Here is an 18762-nt window from a genome sequence, read left to right as displayed (position 1 = left end):
AAATTCTATAGTTTGGAACTACAGCTTATTCTTCATGTTTCTTCTAAGATTGTCTCTGTAGAATTAAATGTCAGAATCTGAAAGGTGAGCTCAGGGCAGTTGATTGAAGGAGTATGATATGTAAAACACACTTTATGTATGTGTGTACCAAGGTGTGTGCAAGGGGTGCAACAAAATGACTTGTGAGTGTCTCCCTCCTTGATCTGTTTTGACCAAACTTTATTACTCATTTAATGGAACTGTAACAAAGAGCAGGAATCAAAACACATGGGGATCACAGAGGCTGTTATGTTTATTGTGCAGAACAGACAGTGATAATCCACTAGAGAAATATTTTCAACAAGCAAGCGATTCAAAGTACAATCATAGACAGCAATTCTACATGAAGAACAAGGAATAAAGTTAGAAGACACTCAAAGGAACAGGGAGAAAGTCAACTGCAGTTAAACGTCTTGATACTTTTCTCCTGCAAACATACCTAACTTGCAGAAATGGTAGAAAAGTTAAATGTCCAGTCTTATTTAGCTGTGACCAACAACAGCAAAGAACAGTCCTATAAAATTTATCTCCCACAAAAATAAACTATATATATAAAAATTTTATGATGTTCTTACTGTTCCATTGGCCACAAGCTTTTTTTTTTTTCAGTATGAAAAATGAGGTATACTGGGACTTAAGAGGTAGTAGTGTGTTTTGATTGTACAACGTACGGGAAATAAAAGTGTAACTTCACCAGAGATGGAAATCACTCAGTGTACCATGTTTGGCCAACACGAGCAATTGCTTCAATTTTATGAGCTGGCCAATGAGGTTTCTAAAAGGCCCATCCAAAGATATGGAATGCGACTTTTATTTTTATGAGCCACTGTTTATTTGCTTATTTAATGCACAGTTAACAGTAATGTTGAGTTTTAATTCTCTCCATAGCTCCTTTGGTGATTCACAACAGTGAGCGATCTGCCAGTCTCAGAGAGGTATGTGGCTTTTGAAACTACCTCCCTGAAGCGGCTGGAAGAGAGACGGTTTTGAGTTTCATTTGGCTTCAGTACTAAAAGCCATACTGACAAAAGCCGTCATGAGAAACTACCTCCTGGCCCAGTTGATAATACCATGTTAAAAAGTCAGCACACTCACTAGGAGAGAAAGGCATAAAATCTCTACATAAGAAGCGTTTAAAATAAATCTGGTTGAGACATATTACAAAAATCACATTTGTGTAAAATACATGAAAATATCTGTCAAGCATTTTCTTATATTCAACTAATCTTAAAAACACATATTTTTGATTGCATTATGCAAAAGCAGGGCTTGTTGCATCTCACCTACAAAGCTTCAAGTTTCTTTGAAGGTTGGCTTTTATTTTATTTATTATTTACTTATTTTGCAAAAATATGTAAAAATGTGTTCCTTTCTATCAAACGTCTTTTATAAAAATAGTTTTGACTAGGGATAGCTGCAGTTTGAACTATTTCAAACATTGAAAAAACAAATGAATGCTGCAAGTAACAAGTTCATTTCTTTTGAAGTCTGGAGGTAGGTCTTTGCAAGTCAATTAGTCCATTTCCTTAAACAATTCATTTGAGGTACAGACTTGGAGGGTAATATTTAAACATTACAGTCAAATCTTGTGTGATGTGTAGTGTGATTGAGGAAAATTATCCTTAAGAACCTAGGAGCGACTTGGTTAAAACATTTTCAAGTTAATGTAGAAATCTAGCAGAGAAGCTGAAACAAGTATTTGTAAAAATTTTTAATTAAAAAAACATAGAAAAATACATAGTCATGCTGAAACACAGTAAGGAGATTGCTTCTTTAACTGTAATTAAGTGTACAAAAAGAACTGCAGATGATTAGAATCACCTACCCAGTAAGTTTTCTTCTTGCATTGCTTGTGTATAGCAGCATGTAATAAGTACTAGACTGTAAATTCATTGTAACATTCAGAGGTAGTATTGAGTAGTGGGGATATATTGCATCTCTGGCTAAAAGTGCAGTTTGAATGAAGAGATGGTGAACTCAAGCCGAAGAAAAGCACCTCGGTCAACCATCTTATGTCAAAACGTATTACTTGAAGTAACACATATGCTTAATTTGAGGTAAGTGGTATTTAGGTCTTTCATGGAAACTGATACACAATGAAAAGAGAGAGGGAGAGGAAGAGGGAGAGAGACAGAGAGAGACAGACTGCCCCCTTTTTTTTTTTTTTTTTTGCTTTTTAAATTGACGTATAATTATAGCAAAAGAAATTTAGATTTCGCTCCTCTCACCTCATAATTAGGTGAGTTAATCATGCATTATTCTGTTGTACCTTTTCATTAAATTACAAAGAGGATAATTTTACTTGTCTAGGTTCCTTAAATGCTCTGAGGCTGACAAGTGTTATTGATTGCTAAATGGCATTTGGCTCTGTAGGAAGTAGATTTCCTAAAAATGAAGTGTCCTGAAAACAAGTGCTGTGAGTAAATTTATTACTCTTGCTGATATGTGTGATATCCATAAATAGAAAAGTTGGCAATATTCGTTTGCTTACTTCCCTTTTTGAAAAATGAACATAACCTTTTCTGGTTTGTAAGCTGAATGAAAGGATACATCAGCATTTCGTCTCATTTAGAAATAAAAAGTTAAAAATCATCAAGTAAGTGTCTACAAGATTATACGAAAAAGAGAAAGTAGTATCTAGTCCTTATCTTTGGTGTTCTAAACAGAGGATTCACTACAGGGAGTGGGTTGGGGTGGTATTTGAGGCGTACACAGTGTTACACACCGCGTTCTTCCTATATGAATGCCCGACATCACAAGTGTGACACGTTTCTTGTTTGCATGCAGTGCAGTGATTGACTAAACCCAATTCAGTTTTCCTCACCCGCCCACTCTTGCTTATCAGATCAACAAACTATTAGTAGGTTAAGAAAAAAGAAAACAGTAATTAAAAGTTGCATTGTTAAGCTGTGTCCCCTGTGTTTACAGCAGTTTTTCACTAAACCTGGGACTGTGAAGGGATTACAAAGAAGGTGATTAATATAGTCCTTTTTAAGGTTATGTGATTTCTCCCCACCCCACCCCCACCCTCCCCCGCCCCACCCCACCCCACCCCAGATGAAAGTGGAAAGACCATGGCAATACAGAATAAGTGGTCACTGCAGTGTCTTCTCCCTTCAAAAGATCCAACTGCTGCTGAGGTAGAAATCGAACGTTGGCGCCCCCTAGTCCTCTTCGGCAGACTCTTGTGAGGATGTCTCTTCAGTTTCCTCCTGGAACACACAAAGGGCACAGCCATGACGCTCAATCGTTATACTGTGTGGGCTGCTCTTGCCAACAGTGCAGAGGTAACCTGTTTCCACAGCACATTACGCTTGCCTCAAAAGAGGATGACGATGACTGGCGAGCCCTCATTGCCAGGGCTTCTTAAACCGTAATTGAGGAATCAAGGTGTTGTTTTTTCCCAGAGTGGTCATTAGCCACTGTTGACTTAAGGCTTGACATCATGGCGGCTGGTCAGCAAATTCAATTGTTTGCTGTCCAGAGACGGTCAGGGCAATGCACGGTTACTCACTAATTAGAAAAAAAATAGGAATGGAATAAATTTTTCCCGACAGCATGCCATTCATCAGTTTTAAACACTGGCACACAAGAAAAATAGAGTTAGAGGGATCAGTTCTTAAGGCATAAAGAACCCACCCTCCCGATACTGGTGATAATAGCTGGTATTTTTAGAGTGCTTACCAGATGCTTAGGCACCTTCTGTTAATATTCCTATTTTACAGATGAGAAAACCAAGGCACAGACAAGGAATGTGCCCAAAATTACAGGGTGTGTGGCACCAGGATTTGGGTCGGGTCGGTTTTGGTGCCAACACCAGCGTGTGACCGCTACACCACTGTGCAGAGGCAGTGTGAGAGCAGGGGCAGAGCGGACAACGAGCCTTCCCAAATCCATTTCCTCCCCCTTGTATTTATTAAAGCACATTTTGAGACGGTGACCCAAGTTCAGCGTAACTGCTCAATCTCAATACTAATCCGCATGGACCAAACATTTGATGGTGGGCTAGCCAAGCAGAGAAAATCTAATATATATGTTTTTGCAAGGCCCCCTCTTCATATAAATCTAACTCCTCTTTCCCTTTTCCTTTTTCTGATTCCTTATGGCTCTGGAATTTGTTGGGGTTTCTGCGAGCCGGCTTGAGCCGCAAAGTTTTCTTTCCTTTTGCTTATTTAACAAATGTGCAGTACCTTTCAGGACATGGGTGGTAAAGCGGAGACAATAAACATTTCCGATAAAAGCGTCGTTAGTGAGAGGATGATTTTTATCAAATGCTGCACATTGTCTCATAAGACGGCATGTGAAAAAGATCTGGGAGAAGAGGTAAACATTTAGTCCTGCAGCAGACCGAGCCCCTTTAAGAATGGCCAGCTTAAAACAGCTTATAACAGTCTTCATACTTTAATAGATTTGATTTTCCACATGGCTTCATTTTGTCTGGGTGGCTAACCGACACAATTTATACCTCTCTTCCTTTCCCAGGTCACCACAGTACACCATTCAGTAAAGCATGCCTTAAAGCTTGTCTGCATTATATGACCAAACTTCCATTCATTAGTGTTTGAAACACTTCAGCTGTGAAGGGGCTCCTAAATGCTACCATGTGTGACGCTTTTGCGTAAAAGCAGCAAATGGGAGAAAAAACCCCACATGAACGGGCACTCACCCACTCACATGAATGCACATACACACACACACGCACACACACACTCTCTCTATCCTGGGCTTTAATCACAGGCCACTGCATACTTCAAACCCTTTGCAAAAGGTTTCAAATATTCTCCTTCCCCCTGAAGACTAAGAGAGCTGTAAATCCTGGGAATAAACACACATACAAATGAATGGATTACAGCTTGAAAAATATAACCATGGCAGCATCAAGTCATGAGATTTCACACCGGTTTTGTTTAGTCTGCTTTGGGTTTTGTGGGAAAAGTGGAACGTATGAGGCTACCTCCCCTTTAACTCCCAACCCCCAAACTGTGGGCTTCACATATATAAGCAGCAGGTTTATACCTCTTGACTAGGCAACAGGCCATGACCCTGAGATTCTCTGTGGAGCCCTGGCCACAAAGGAGGATGTAGCATGATCAAAGCCATGGGCAGACGAAAGAGAGGCGAGCCAAAGATCAGCTGCCCTGTGACCCTGTCCTTTCATTTAATATTTAAATTCCAGAAAGTCACTGAACCGTTAGGCAGATACACACCTCGTCTGTCCCCAGATGACTCACTTCTCATTATGACATGAGGTGTGGACTTAGGTGATTACTCTGAAACAGACCACGGCATAAAAGCCAGCAGGTATATTTTATTCCTTCTTACGGTTAACAAATTAATAGAGCACAGTCAAGCTGGCAAACCTCCTGGATTGAGCTGTAATTATTCCATTTCTAACTGTTCGATTTTTCTATACTATCCGGAAACCAAGGTACTTTCAAATCCGAAAGGAAACAGAATTTTCAGGCCGTGAACTTAACAAAGACCTTGTACTAGATGGAATGTGATCAGCTTTTCAAAACATTCCCAGAAACTTTGCTTGAGGTGAGCTCCTGAAACTCCTGACTTCCCACCCCTTAGACACAATTCAAATGAAAATGGTGGTAGATCATGATGTTTCCTTAACTGTTCTTAACACAATGTGGATAGTTGTTTTATTAATGCATCTTTCTGCTGACCTTGGAATTCTTCTACTAGTGACTATCAGTTAGTACTGGGAACATGACTAGGATGTCAGAGGGTGGGAGTCTCACTCTGTTAAAGGTTTGCAGGCAATGTGGCTCTCACATGCTCAGAATGATGGTTTTCTCAAATGTCTAGTTAGTGGAGAGCTCTCTCTTCTTGGCATAGCCCTGGCTGGCCACCCTTCAAAGGAAGGAATGGTTCCCAAAGGGGTGATGTGGCGGGGCAGGTGGCTCTTCCCACTTCTGCAAACCTCAGCTCTCACCTTCCCGGTGACTTGGTCTTTGGCTACATGTGTGGATTCTCTACCACAAGTGTGCATTCAATGAAGAGAAGAAAAACCTTCCCTGTCAGGAATGAGGTTGGAAAACCCATTCTTAGCTCCCCTAAGTGTCATGGTCTGGCCAGAGTTAACACAGGGTGCTTCTGTGGTGCAAAGAGAGAACAGAAACAGGTGACATGGAGAATAAGCAGCTGGCTCTGACATCCCCAAAGAGTCCTGTTTCTGTAACTGAGGAGTTGGTAGGGACCCCTGAGCTTCAATCACCTTTAGTAACTTAAAAGACATGGCTGGGGCCAGGCACGGTGGCTCACACCTGTAATCCCAGCACTCTGGGAGGCCGAAGTGGGCGGATCACAAGGTCAGGAGATCAAGACCATCCTGGCTAACACAGTGAAACCCCATCTCGACTAAAAATACAAAAAATTAGCCAGGTGTAGTGGCGGGCACCTGTAGTCCCAGCTACTTGGGAGGCTGAGGCAGGAGAATGGCGTGAACCCGGGAAGCGGAGCTTGCAGTGAGCAGAGATGGCACCACTGCACTCCAGCCTGGGCGACCTCAAAAAAAAAAAAAAAAAAAAAAAAGGCTGGGTGTTATAGACAATAGCTTGTACCTTGACATGTTTTAAAAAAATTGCATCACATTTGTCACCTAATGGTCAAAGGACCTTTGAGCTTGTGTAGCTCCCAAGAGAAGCCTTGAAGTAATAATAAGAAGAAAACTGTAGCCAAGAGTTGCACACATCTCATTAGGGTCTAGTGGCAGGGTGGGAAGGCTAAACAGCCGCTCTTTGGTCAAGAAGGCTTACCTGTTGGAATGGGGCTTCAGGAATGTTCATATGAAAGGACTTTTCAAAGTGCAAGTGCACAGTGACATTTTTATGAGCACCAGCCACTAAGGCCTCTAAACACCGAACAGCTCCCAGCCATCATGCAGCTACTTTACAAAGACAAGTGAGGTTGCATGGTACCGGGCTGAAACATGTGAGCTTTCTTGGCAGAAAATTGATGAGCGGGGCAAGGGATGGGCAGAGTTGGAAAACTATATTTTTATTATAACTACTGGAAAAGTGCACTTACTTTGCCTTAGTTTTTCTTTTGTTCATGAAAAAAGGAATTTGGTAAATGTAACTCTTTCATTGTTTTAGCTAAGCTTGAAAAAAACTCCACTAAAACCCAGAAATATAGTTTGCACGTATCACTGTTCTTTTAATTTGGTTCAATATGATGCATGTGATATATACACCTTTGGGTACACTTCTGCTAATTGATTAAAAAGGAGGAGGAAGACAGCCCAATATCCAAACTTAACTCCTAAGGCTGATGGAATTTTAAAATGTCTTGAGTTTAATAAGACTTACCATACAGGCATGGATGAGGGTGTGTGCTGGAAGAAAGTTCAGTATTTAATGCTAAGAGCTGAAGCTCTGGGTTTAATTTTCAGATGCAGACTAAACAGCAGGTCTGCAGTAGAAGAGGCCAGTGGATTCTAAATGGAACCGGGAAATACAAACTCAGAGGTGGTGTTACCACGATGCCCTCCTTCGTGTGTGGTAAGGAGTGCAAAAATCACAGAAGTTCATGTCAGCTTTAATAAGTCCTTATCTTTTTTTTTTTCTTAACTGCAAATAATTCTGCAACTCTTCTATTACATGATGTTGCAGGCCAGAAATCCATGTGTAATTTAAGCTATCTTGCCAATAAACCTACAAATACTTGGTAATCTAGAAAGGGTAGTTATGGCTATATGGCATTCTTTTTTTTGTTATCTGTGTAGGTTCAATTTCTCAGGAACTCAGAACGACACACTTAGGAGTTTTCCACGATCATGAGTATCTTGAGTCAGTCCTGTTACAGCAGAAATAAAGGGCTCTCCTCAGCAGCAATGACCAGGAACTAGTTTTTCAAGTTCCATCTGTAGCTAAGTGACTGACAAGACCACAAAGCTGAGTTTTTCTATTCTCTGTCAGATATTTTCGTTTAAAATGTATCAAGACTGTTTAACTTAATGGAAAGTGATTATTTCCTCCAACTAGGAAAACTCTACAGCAAATTTTTAAAAAACATGTTAAATGGAACACATATAAACCATATAATCTGGCAAGAGCAAGGGATTCTGGTGGAAATGCTAGGCAGGAATTACGTTTTTCAAAAGGAGACAAGAAGTTGAGATATTGACAGCATTTGTACCTGATCTTGTCTTTATTTTTGCATTACGTATATATAACATAGAATTGTTAGGACTACTTTGTGTGTGTTAGCATCAGCTTAATAAAGTTGGTTTGAAGGTCTTGCTAGGGCATGTTTAATGTAAAGAAGGTTGAGCTTGGACCTCACTAATCATAGATGCCAACCACTGCACTAGCAGGTCTCAGTCCCACTGTGTCAGACCAGTAATGACTATACATGTCTATCTACACTGCAGGATTGTGTGAGAAATGTGACAACCATTTGGGGAAACCTTGAAAAAGAGTAAAAATCCAGTAAGACTATAGTGTGAAGCTGTGATTATTAATGTCAGTTACTAATTCTGTGATTATTTCTTTACCTATGATTCAAGGATAGGTTCTTAAGAAAGAAAAAAACTATTCAATAGGGTCCCCAGAGGAAAGTAAAATAAAAAGTATTAGCTTCCTAAAATGCTCTCTGGCTTGTCTTGTCTGTAATCTCAATAGAGTTCCATTACTGCAAATATCGCAACAGAAGTAATGCTGGTCTCTGGGATACAATGAATTTCTCCTTTCTGGGATAAAGGGCTATTTTTTAAAAATCTGGAGATGGTAGGCACATTTTTCAAACAGGGAAATCATTTTAGGTATAAACTAATTATAAGTTTCAGGAGTCACGATTTCTGAGGATTACTGGTTTGATCAGTTTTCCATGCCAGGTTCAATTCTTATCACAGGAACACTGCATTTAAAAAAATAGCTAAAGACAGCAAAAGGATTTTTGCATAAACAAGGTATTCAAAAGAAGGGATTTTTTTTTTTTTTTTTTTAATTTTAATAGAGATGGGGTCTCACTATGTTACTCAGGCTGGTCTCAAACTCCTGGGCTCAAGGGATACTTCTGCCTCAGCCTCTCAAAGTGCTGGGATCACAGACATGAGCCATCATGTCCAGCTCAGAAGAAGAAAATTTATTTCAGTGTTTCCACAACTGTTGTGGAATATTCTTATTTTTATGCAAAGTAGCTTTAAATTATGATTAAAGACTGCTTAAGGGTTATATTCCAGATGTGCTTATTAATGGCATAGACTAGGAAAAACCTTTTCCTTTTGTTTTGTAGATGTGTAAAATTTTGCATAGGTGTTTTATTTGCAGCCAGGGAACAGAACATTTGTGGATTTTAATCATTATTGCACCAAATGTTTTTCATTATCCTGAGTTATGACTTTTGAGTAAGATTATAAAAATATCAGTAACAGTAAGTTAACAAATAATTTCTCAGTAGACATTTGAGTGTCTAGCAAACATTTCCTGAATATGAGTGTCTGAGACAATGCAATATATTTCTATGCAACGATTAAGGATTTTCTTAGAAAGACCAGGTTTTAAAGCCAATTGCTATTTGTTCCACATTAATTTGGGTGAGTAAGTTTGGAGAGTAAGAAGAAAGATATATATTGAGTAAATAATTGGTTTTTATCCAGTACACATCAAAATGTAGAGGAAAATTCTGCAATGTGAAGGGGAAATGCAGGCAGCCACTGCCATTTTGTTTTGAGCCTAATCCACAGACTTCCCCACACAGAAACAGTCATATTTAAAAAAAAAAAAAAAACTCTCGGCAAATGTGTCAAGTCCAGAAACACTAAATTTTGCCTTTTGGAGTTTTATAAGTTGCCGTAAATTGAGTGATGTTCTTTCACTTCTGTTAGAAGTTGTCATCTCTATAAAACATTTCCTGCCAAGAACCGCTGACTTCATCCTGCCAATATTCCTGTATTACAACTGTTAGCTAAGCTAATTACTTCATCTGTTTACAGTTAATAATCATTTTGATACGCTTCCTCTGCCCTCCAATTTCCCTGTGCTGCTATGTCCTTGAGCTACTTTATTAAGGGTTAAACCTTGGTTTCTACTTTGCTCTCTCTTTGTCCCTTGACCTGTGTGATGTCAGAGGTCAGCGGTTAAGTCAAAAAGTATTTCCTATACAACAAAACAGTGCAACTCAGGGCAGCCTTTGATATGATTCTTCATGTTTTGCCAGTTGCTACTAAACATTTACTGGCCCACAAGATGTTTTACCAGCTTGAAAGTGCATAAGTAAAAAAATAAATACATCAGTAATCTTTATGACTTAGGCAGTATAAATCATTATGTTCCTTGAGTGAGTAGACGAGTGAGTATTTGTAAGTCTGATTTATTATGAACTATTTACTGCACTGGCCAAGGTACCATGTAAAAGATGAGTGTTAGAGTGAGAATGCTTTCCCCTTTCCTCCTTCCCTCTTTGTATGTCTAGACTAAAAGCCCCCAGTAAAAATGCCTTCTTTGAGAACGAGATGCTGACTGCAATTCATCAACTTGCTTGTCCCAAAATGAAATCTCTCATTTTGCTCCAAACAATGTTTAGGTTGTCTGAAATATAAACATCCTTAAAACTGCCCTTGAAGTCTCTGTAAAAACATTCAACATTTTATTTTGAGGGGGAAGAAATCCCGTGATAATCAAGGCTTACTGAGATTTCTTTGCCCGGGTGCACACCACCCACAGAAGATGTTACTCGCAAGTAAAAACTCTTTTTTGAAACAGAAAGCTTTGTTTCCAGTCTTTTAGAAACTGAAAACTTTGCAATCCTCTCACTGGGAAATTGAAAAGGAGCAGGTTTGTACCTGTCCTAATTGCCAGAGGCATTGTTTGCCAGGGCTGTACAAGAATGGGGAAAGTAGATTGAAAGGGTTAAGAACTTTTGGATTTTAAAAACCTGTTTTCCCTTTGGGTAGAAGAAAGGTGAGAGAAAAATGTCTGAATTACATTTAGGGAGTCCCTTCAAGTCTCAGGTGAAAGCCTTAAAAGGGAAATAGCAATAAACGATCAAATACCTGATAAACTAGAGAAACATTTTTAGACATCTCAGATGGAAAGAGACTTATTTTTATCAAAGTAAAAACCTGAGTAACAAAGCACCCTCTAATGATAATAATAATAATGATCTGGTACTTTTATGGTGTTTCTTTTTTTAAAAAAAGAAAAAGAAAAACCTACCACCATTTCCTACTAGGGTTAAGAATGTAATTCATATGACTGAGAATTCAACTGCTCAAATTGCTAAAAAATGAGCTGATTTCTATTTCTTTCTTTTGAGATGGAGTCTTGCTGTCACTCAGGCTGGAGTGCAGTGGCACCATCTCTGCTCACGGCAACCCTCCCCCGCCAACCAGGTTCAAGCGATTCTCCTGCCTTAGCCTCCCAAGTAGCTGGAATTATAGGTGCCTGCTGCCATGCCTGGCTAATTTTTGTGTATTTAGTAGAGACGGGGCTTCTCCATGTTGGCCAGGCTGGTCTCAAACTCCTGACATCCCTAAGTGTTGGGATTACAGGCATGACACCGCACCCAGCCTCATTTCTATTTATTTCTAATTAGCTAATTTCAATTTATTGTTTATCACTTGAGGTGGAAATATAGTAGAGCTATTTTGTAAGCCGTTTTCATTGGTTTTGGAATTTTAGAAAAAAGTTAACGTGCATATTACAGATTTTCCCCTTTAGATTTTAAAGAGGCTATTAACTCTCCCATTAGGATTATGGGACACAGTTGATGTTTGCAGCTGATGACACCTGGTGGATTTCCCAAACACGAACCCCTGCAACAGGGTGGTCCTTCACTTTTTATTTCTCTCTAGATGCATGTACTTGTACGCACAAACACAAGTGCATATGTAGGTGCTGAGATTTGTCATAATTCTGAATTCGTCTCCTCAGAATAAACTCTGCTGCTTTGTACCCCAGGTTCAAGAAGGGCCATTATTGAAGATCTGAGGAGACTTCAGCATTGGGTGGTATAAGGATACTTTACCACAGAGCCTTTGTAATTCTGTATACATGTGACAGAAATACTAGGAAGATGACTCTGAATGCTTTAGCCCTAATGATAGGATGGAGCAATTACTAGAAAATTTCCTCCAGCTAAAAAATCCTGCTTTAAAAAACATTCAAGGAAAACACTTGACGTCAAAGAGGAAGTACTTTGGAATAAATCAGGATTCTAGAATTTTTGAGACTATAAATCTCTGGAAATGAAAAACAGTCAAAAATAAGTCAGAACGTAATAATGCTACCTGGAATTTATATAATTATGAATCTCTTGTAATGTTCTTGGGAGGAAGGGAAAAGGCATTATTATTCCATTTCCTAGATGGATAAACAGAGCAAAGAGAAATTAATTAGCCTAGTGATGGGGTCAGAAAGAAAAACCTAGGTCTCTTTACACACTTCTGAGCCCTTTTCTTTAGATATCAAATATTTAGCTGTGCTAAAATTTTTATCTCAAAAGTGATTCTGAATGTAACCCCTCAAAGTGCTGTTGAACGAAGGATATGAGGCTGAGTTAATCCAGATTGCCACATGGGAAAGCCATCTGGGAGGGTATTTTGAAAGAAACAGATGGAAAAGGAAGATATTCTTTTGAATGTAGTGTAAAATTTACATTACCGTCCACGAACTTTCACATAGTTTTCATGTTTACATAATTCATTACTGTGTCATCAGACAATATAAATTAGGTAGCCCAATGAGCTCATGTTCTTTTTTATAGTTCTGAGTCTGAACTCTCCTATATGGGGCAAATCTGGAACAGGGTCTGTAAGGTAGTCATATTCATCCTTGAAGATCACCTCAATCCACTTATGGATTCTTTGAGATTCTGGATTCTCTTGGGAAAAACTGTGATTTCACTTATATTATTTCTTGGTGTATTAATGCCCAACTTGCAATCAGTTCTAGCCACATTAATAATCTCCACCTGTGATGTATTTGTTCTTGCCTCTCTACCTTTGTATATGCCATTCATCTTATCTGTAATTTCTTTCCCTTAATTTATGTTTCAGTTTTCCCTTCTGCAACTCAACAACAACAAAATCAAACAAAACAAGAAAATTCCAGTCTTTGGGGTATCATCCCCTTGATAACCTGAGGCATTCCACTCATTCATCCGTATCCCCCGTGTGTCCCATGCACATTGACATTCTGTGGTCATTTGCTCAACAAATGTTCAAACATCTTCCCATGTGTTTTCATGGAGTGTCTTCATCTCTGGTTGCACATTAAACTCACTTAGGGAGTTCATAAAAAATACTGATGGATCTCCAGACCAAATAAACAGAATCGCTGAAGGGTGGGGCCGTGCTGGGGAGGTAAATGTTTAACAACTTGCTCTTCAGGAAAAAAAAAAAAGAAGTCCTGAATTTTAGTATTGGTCATTTTCCATGGTGTAAATACTCCCACCATAGTGGATTTCAAGCTACCTACTCGACATCACTGCACAGAATTCAGAGGAGATGTTCACTATTTGCTCACAAGGGCTAGTTCCAGCATACCACTGGATAGGACACAGGCATATACATATAAATATATTTCTCAGGTGCAGTGACTGTTTTTCTTTGTTTGACTCATCTTCCCTATGACACTAAGCACAGGGACTGAATCAATATTAACAAATCACATAAGGTGATTAATCTGTAGTTCACAGCCTATGATGCAAATGTGAACTCTGCCTCATCCTTTGACTCAAATGCACAGATATGAATTTATTTTCTCTTGATTTTTGTACAGATAAAGGATGAGAGGCTAAATATATTTGGGTTCTCCTACTTAAAATGTCAAGTTTTTGTTTATATATATATGTGTATATATATATAAAAATATATATATACACATATATGTGTATATATATAATATATATGTGTTTATATATGTGTATATATATAAACATATTGTTATATATATAGTTATATATGTGTGTATATATATTTTAATATGGTATAATGTGTATATATATATATATTTTTTAATATTGCTTAAAGACACACAAACACTGGGTCTTTTTAGCACCCCTCTCCTACTCTTAGCTTTTATGCATGGGAGCAGCAATGAGAATGACTTTTTTCGTGGTAACTCTGTTTTTATTCCACTTAAAGCTCATGTGTAATTGTTTGAAGACACTTTCCCTGGATCCTTTCATGTGTTTGGAAGTTTCAGTTCTCTTCTAAGTGGCATTTTTAGAGAATAGTAGATATATAAGATTGCCTGGGTGGTCCTTCCCAGGCAAGGCAACATTGACCTAAGAAAACAGGATGCAAGGTAGATTTGTAAAGACCTCTAGGGAAAAAGATTTCATGGATACTTAAAATTACACGAAAGAGTTCTACTTAATTTGATAGCTCATGACACTGCTCAATAGCTTATTTTAGCAGGTTCAGCATACCACCTAGATCTCCAATGACTATGTACATCCAGAAGGGAAGAGAACAGCAGGACATTCTTATACTTTAATAATGGCTCACATTATTAGCAATCATGGTTAATTTATACTTCAGTTTTGTTTTCTTCAAGATATGCTTCCTCAATAAACATGTTTTTTTAACGTTTCTATGTATAGATTATAGTGAGGACAAGGTGCTCCAGGAATATGGGGCAAGAGACGTAGAGCTATTTCCCAATTTTGATGTTGCCAAAAACTTCAGAGACTGGGATTCAGTTATTTAAATAAGATCTAAGAATGCATCAGTCTGCAAGTTAGTATAACTTAATTTTCAAGTATTCCAGCATTCTTTGGAGTGTTTTGGGATCATCAAATATTATGAAATGGTTCAATGAAGAAATATGTTTCCAGTCATGAATCATTAAATAGAAGTCTGGTGTCAAGTCAACAGAACATAGACAGTCAGTTGGAAAGGGCAAAATTTGATGTTTAAGAATTGGTAACAGATAGAGTAAAATTAAATATTTGTTTTACATACGAGGCAATGAAATAAAATAGTTTTATTTTTAAAATAATTTATATTTGCTTTGTACACTTAAGACCTTACATTTTGGGGGGTTTTTAATGGTACGATTGTCAACTATATATTCCTGACTTTGAAGGCTACAACACATTTTCAAGAACACTGCAAGACGATAATCAAAATGAAGAAAATGCAAAATCAGGTTTAGTTTGGGGACATTTTTCAGAACATATTTCACTTTTTATATTAATGGGGAGAATATAATTAATGACTATGTCTTACCTGAGCAGGCTTCTTCTGAACAACTTGTTGTGGCTAAGGAGGAAAAGAAAAAGATATATTTTAAAAGAAAATATACATTATGGAAAAAATTAGGTGTACATATTTTAAATATAGATACTTGTCTTCAAAGAAAACAGGAAAGTATAAAGTTCACCTGGTATATCCAGAGTTAAAAGTGTTTATACATGGCCAGGTGTGGTGGCTCACGCTTATAATCCCAGCACTTTGGGAGGCAGAGGCGGATAGATGGCTTGAACCCATGAGTTCTAGACCAGGTTGGGCAACATGGTGACACCCTGTCTCTACAAGCAGTACAAAAATTAACAGTGTGTGGTGGCATGCAACTGTAGTCCCAGCTACTCAGATGCCTAAATGGAAGGATCACGTGAGCTAAGAAAGGTCAAGGCTGCAGCGAGCCGTGATCATGCCACTGCACTCCAGCCTGGGTGACAGAGCAACACCCTATCTCACAAAAAAAAAAAAAAAAAAAGAAAATTGTTTATTCCTGATCTCTCTATATTAAGGAAACACAACATAGGCTATCTCAGTGAAAGTAATTCCCAATTAAAGTCTGGCATACACGCCAAGTAGCTTGAAAGAAACTTAACTGTTTGATTCACTTTGTTTTTAGCCTATATGTCACAAAACTGAGGAGTGAAGGTACCTAATTTGTTAATATTTCATTTTTTAAAAACACCTTCATTGAGACATAATTTACATACCACACAATTCACTCATTTAAAGTATATTTTAGTATATTCAGAGGGCTGTGCAACCATCACCACAATCTGATTTAGAACACTTTCATCGCCTCTAAAAGAAATATTGTACCCATTAGCGGTTACTCTTCCCTAACCTCCACGTCCCTAGCCACCTCCCACGCCTAAGTGACCATGAATCTACTCTCTGTCTCTACGAATTTACCTATCTTGACATTTCACGTAAGTGGAATCATACAATATATGTAGAGTATTTTGTGTGTGACTTCTTTCACTGGCCTAGGGTTTTCTAGGTCATCCATGTGGTAGCATCAGCAGTTCATTCCTTTTTATGCTAAATAATATTCCCTTGTATGGATATACCACATTTTACCTATCCATTCATTAGCTGGCAGACATCTGGGGTGTTTCCACCTTTTGGCTATTATGAACAATGCTACTATGAACATTTATATACACATTTTCATGCGAACATGTTTTCATTCTTGGGTATATACCTGGGAGTGGAATCACTGCGTCATACTGTAATTCTTTGTTTCACTTTTTGAGGAGCTGCCAGACACCTTTCCAAAGCAGCTGCACCATTTTACAGTCTCACCAGCAATGAATCTGGAGTTCCAATTGCTCTGTATACATGACAATGCTTGTTATTGCCTGTCTTTTTGCTTATAGACATCCAAATGGGTGTGAAGTTAAACATCATTGCTGTTTCGATTTGAATTTCTCTCACAACTAATGATGTTGAGCATTTTTTCATGTGCTTATTGGCCATTTATATGTCTCCTGGGGAGAAATGTTTATTTAAATCCCTTGCCCATTTAAAAAAAAATTGCTATCTCTTCATAACGAAGTTGTAAGAGTTCTTTTAATGTTTTACATCCAAGTCCCTTATGATTTGCAAATATTTTCTCCCATTCTGTGAGTTTGTTCAGTTTCTTGATGGTATCCTAGGAAGAATATTGTGTTATATCTATATCTATTGTATATGTAGAGCAAAACTCTCTCTTTTGAGTGAAACATCCGAGGGAATGTTTTTCTGCCTGCCTAACTTTCCAATAGAGTATTAGAAAGTACTTGTTATTACTTTGGCGTTATAAAAGGTGGATTTGAAGCCTGAGCTTTTCGATGGATTATTTACTTCCAGTCCTCACTCTCATGTCTGAATACAGGCATGCATTATTCTATCTACACATCACTGAGATTTGTGAGTACACCTGAAGTACTCTGATGTGGATAGTGACATGCGTTCTTGCGCCAGTGAAAAATAAAATTGTCACAGTTCTCCCAAATAACAGCAGTTAGAACACCTTCACTATTCACTAGCCCCTGTTCATTCATTCTGAGAGCCCCTTCCTCTCAGAGTTCCTCTCAGTGGTACGGTGGTTTATTGCTGGTACATTAAAAATTCCATATAAAAATCATCAGAACTTTTCTTGTTTTTAGATGGACAGCATAAAAATAAAATAAATGGCAAGGTACTTTTGCTCAAAGGAAAAGACGTTCTTCCCTTTGACTTTAAACCACAGTAGAGATGAGGTCATCACAAAAGCCCAAGTTTTGAGATGATATTTTCTCCAGGGGAAATCGAACTAAGAACAATGAGAACTTTTTGCCTCTTAGGACACAAAAGCGTGGGCTATTAGAGGATTCATTTCCAAAGGGCCATTTGGAAGAAGACAGCACTCTTCTTCCTCCCCCTTTTCCCTGTCGATTACACCTGTACACATGTTTACTCCCAAACCGTTTCAAATCTACACACATTCTTGCAGGCTGACTGGTTCCTACTGCTCAGAAATCCCCCTCCTTTTTTGGCCGAGGCTCCCGCATTCATGTGACTCCTGCACACTGCAGCTCAATGAAATCCTCTGAAAGGGCTGCCAGCTCACCCAATTTTCCATGAATTAGGTCCTGACACTTCAATGAGGGGAAAGACAATGTCTGAATCTCTGCCAGCCCTGGCTCCCGGCCTAGTCCGTGTCACGGAACTTCTACCAGCTACCCTCAGACACAGCACTTCATACTTTTCAGACCACCAAACAAACAGACCCTTGAATACTTTCAATGTTGGTTGGGGTTATGGCTGCCAGGATGTTTTCCCAGCCTCTGGCACCCAATGGCTCCAGACTGTGCCGGGAAAGTTTTTGTTGTTGTTATTTTGTTTTGTTTTTATTTTTATGAATGGCTTTGGTAGAAAACGCAGACTGAAGCATAATACTACCACCATTCATAAAAAGGGGAAGGAAACAAACTGCTGTCTGGAAAGCTTTTTGGACGCCAAACAAACTGTAAGTCTCTTATCTTCCTTGAGGCATCTCTCGGCTCAGAACTAAGTGTTGATACTTAGAAACCAGTTGCTCCTCAGGGTTCTTGGCATTAAAAACACAACTGGCCACAGGATTTTTTATAAGACCTGAATAATATCAGCGATACATATGAGTCTTCTGTGCCGTTAACAGTAAATGTCCATGCACCTTAAAAAATGAGTAATATTTTGCACATGCATTTCCTATATAAAAGCTAAAATCCTTTATATTTTTAACATCTGCCCCTTTGTTACTGGGAGGGTCCAGGCCTTACTGTTTTCATTTTCTCACAGGGAAACCAAGGCCTAGGGAATTTAAATAATCTTCTGAGATCATTTTCTAAAACTAAAACAACTTGAGTCTACTGATTCTCTTAATCCCTGATATAATGCTCTGAAGAAACCCAGTCTGTTCCTTGAAAAAAAAAGAAAAAAGAAAAAAGTCAAATCAATATCCAATCCAGGAGAAGCTGTACTTCCCCAGCTTTGATTTTCAACTCCAGATTGTTCAGCAA

General features: G+C 38.5%; 1 protein-coding gene across 2 annotated transcripts in view; it reads right to left on the bottom strand.

Annotated features, from left to right (window-relative positions):
- Positions 1 to 268: 268 nt before the first annotated feature.
- Positions 269 to 18762, bottom strand: part of HMGA2 (high mobility group AT-hook 2) — a 141296-nt gene continuing 122802 nt past the window's right edge. Inside the window, exons 4-5 of one of the 2 annotated variants that reach the window (XM_025403047.1) lie at positions 15227 to 15259; positions 269 to 3251 (exon numbers count right to left, since the gene is read on the bottom strand). In XM_025403047.1, the coding sequence (XP_025258832.1) occupies positions 3204 to 3251; positions 15227 to 15259 (81 nt within the window). In that variant the 3' untranslated portion in view covers positions 269 to 3203. Of the gene's footprint in view, positions 3252 to 14108; positions 14281 to 15226; positions 15260 to 18762 lie in introns of those variants that run through there. The other variant, XM_025403045.1, reaches the window with a different exon arrangement.

Source organism: Theropithecus gelada, chromosome 11, assembly GCF_003255815.1.
Source record: "Theropithecus gelada isolate Dixy chromosome 11, Tgel_1.0, whole genome shotgun sequence".
Classification (NCBI taxonomy): Eukaryota; Metazoa; Chordata; class Mammalia; order Primates; family Cercopithecidae; genus Theropithecus; species Theropithecus gelada.
The sequence above is the reverse complement of the archived record's forward strand: the minus strand, read 5'-3'. Positions and strand labels throughout refer to the sequence as shown.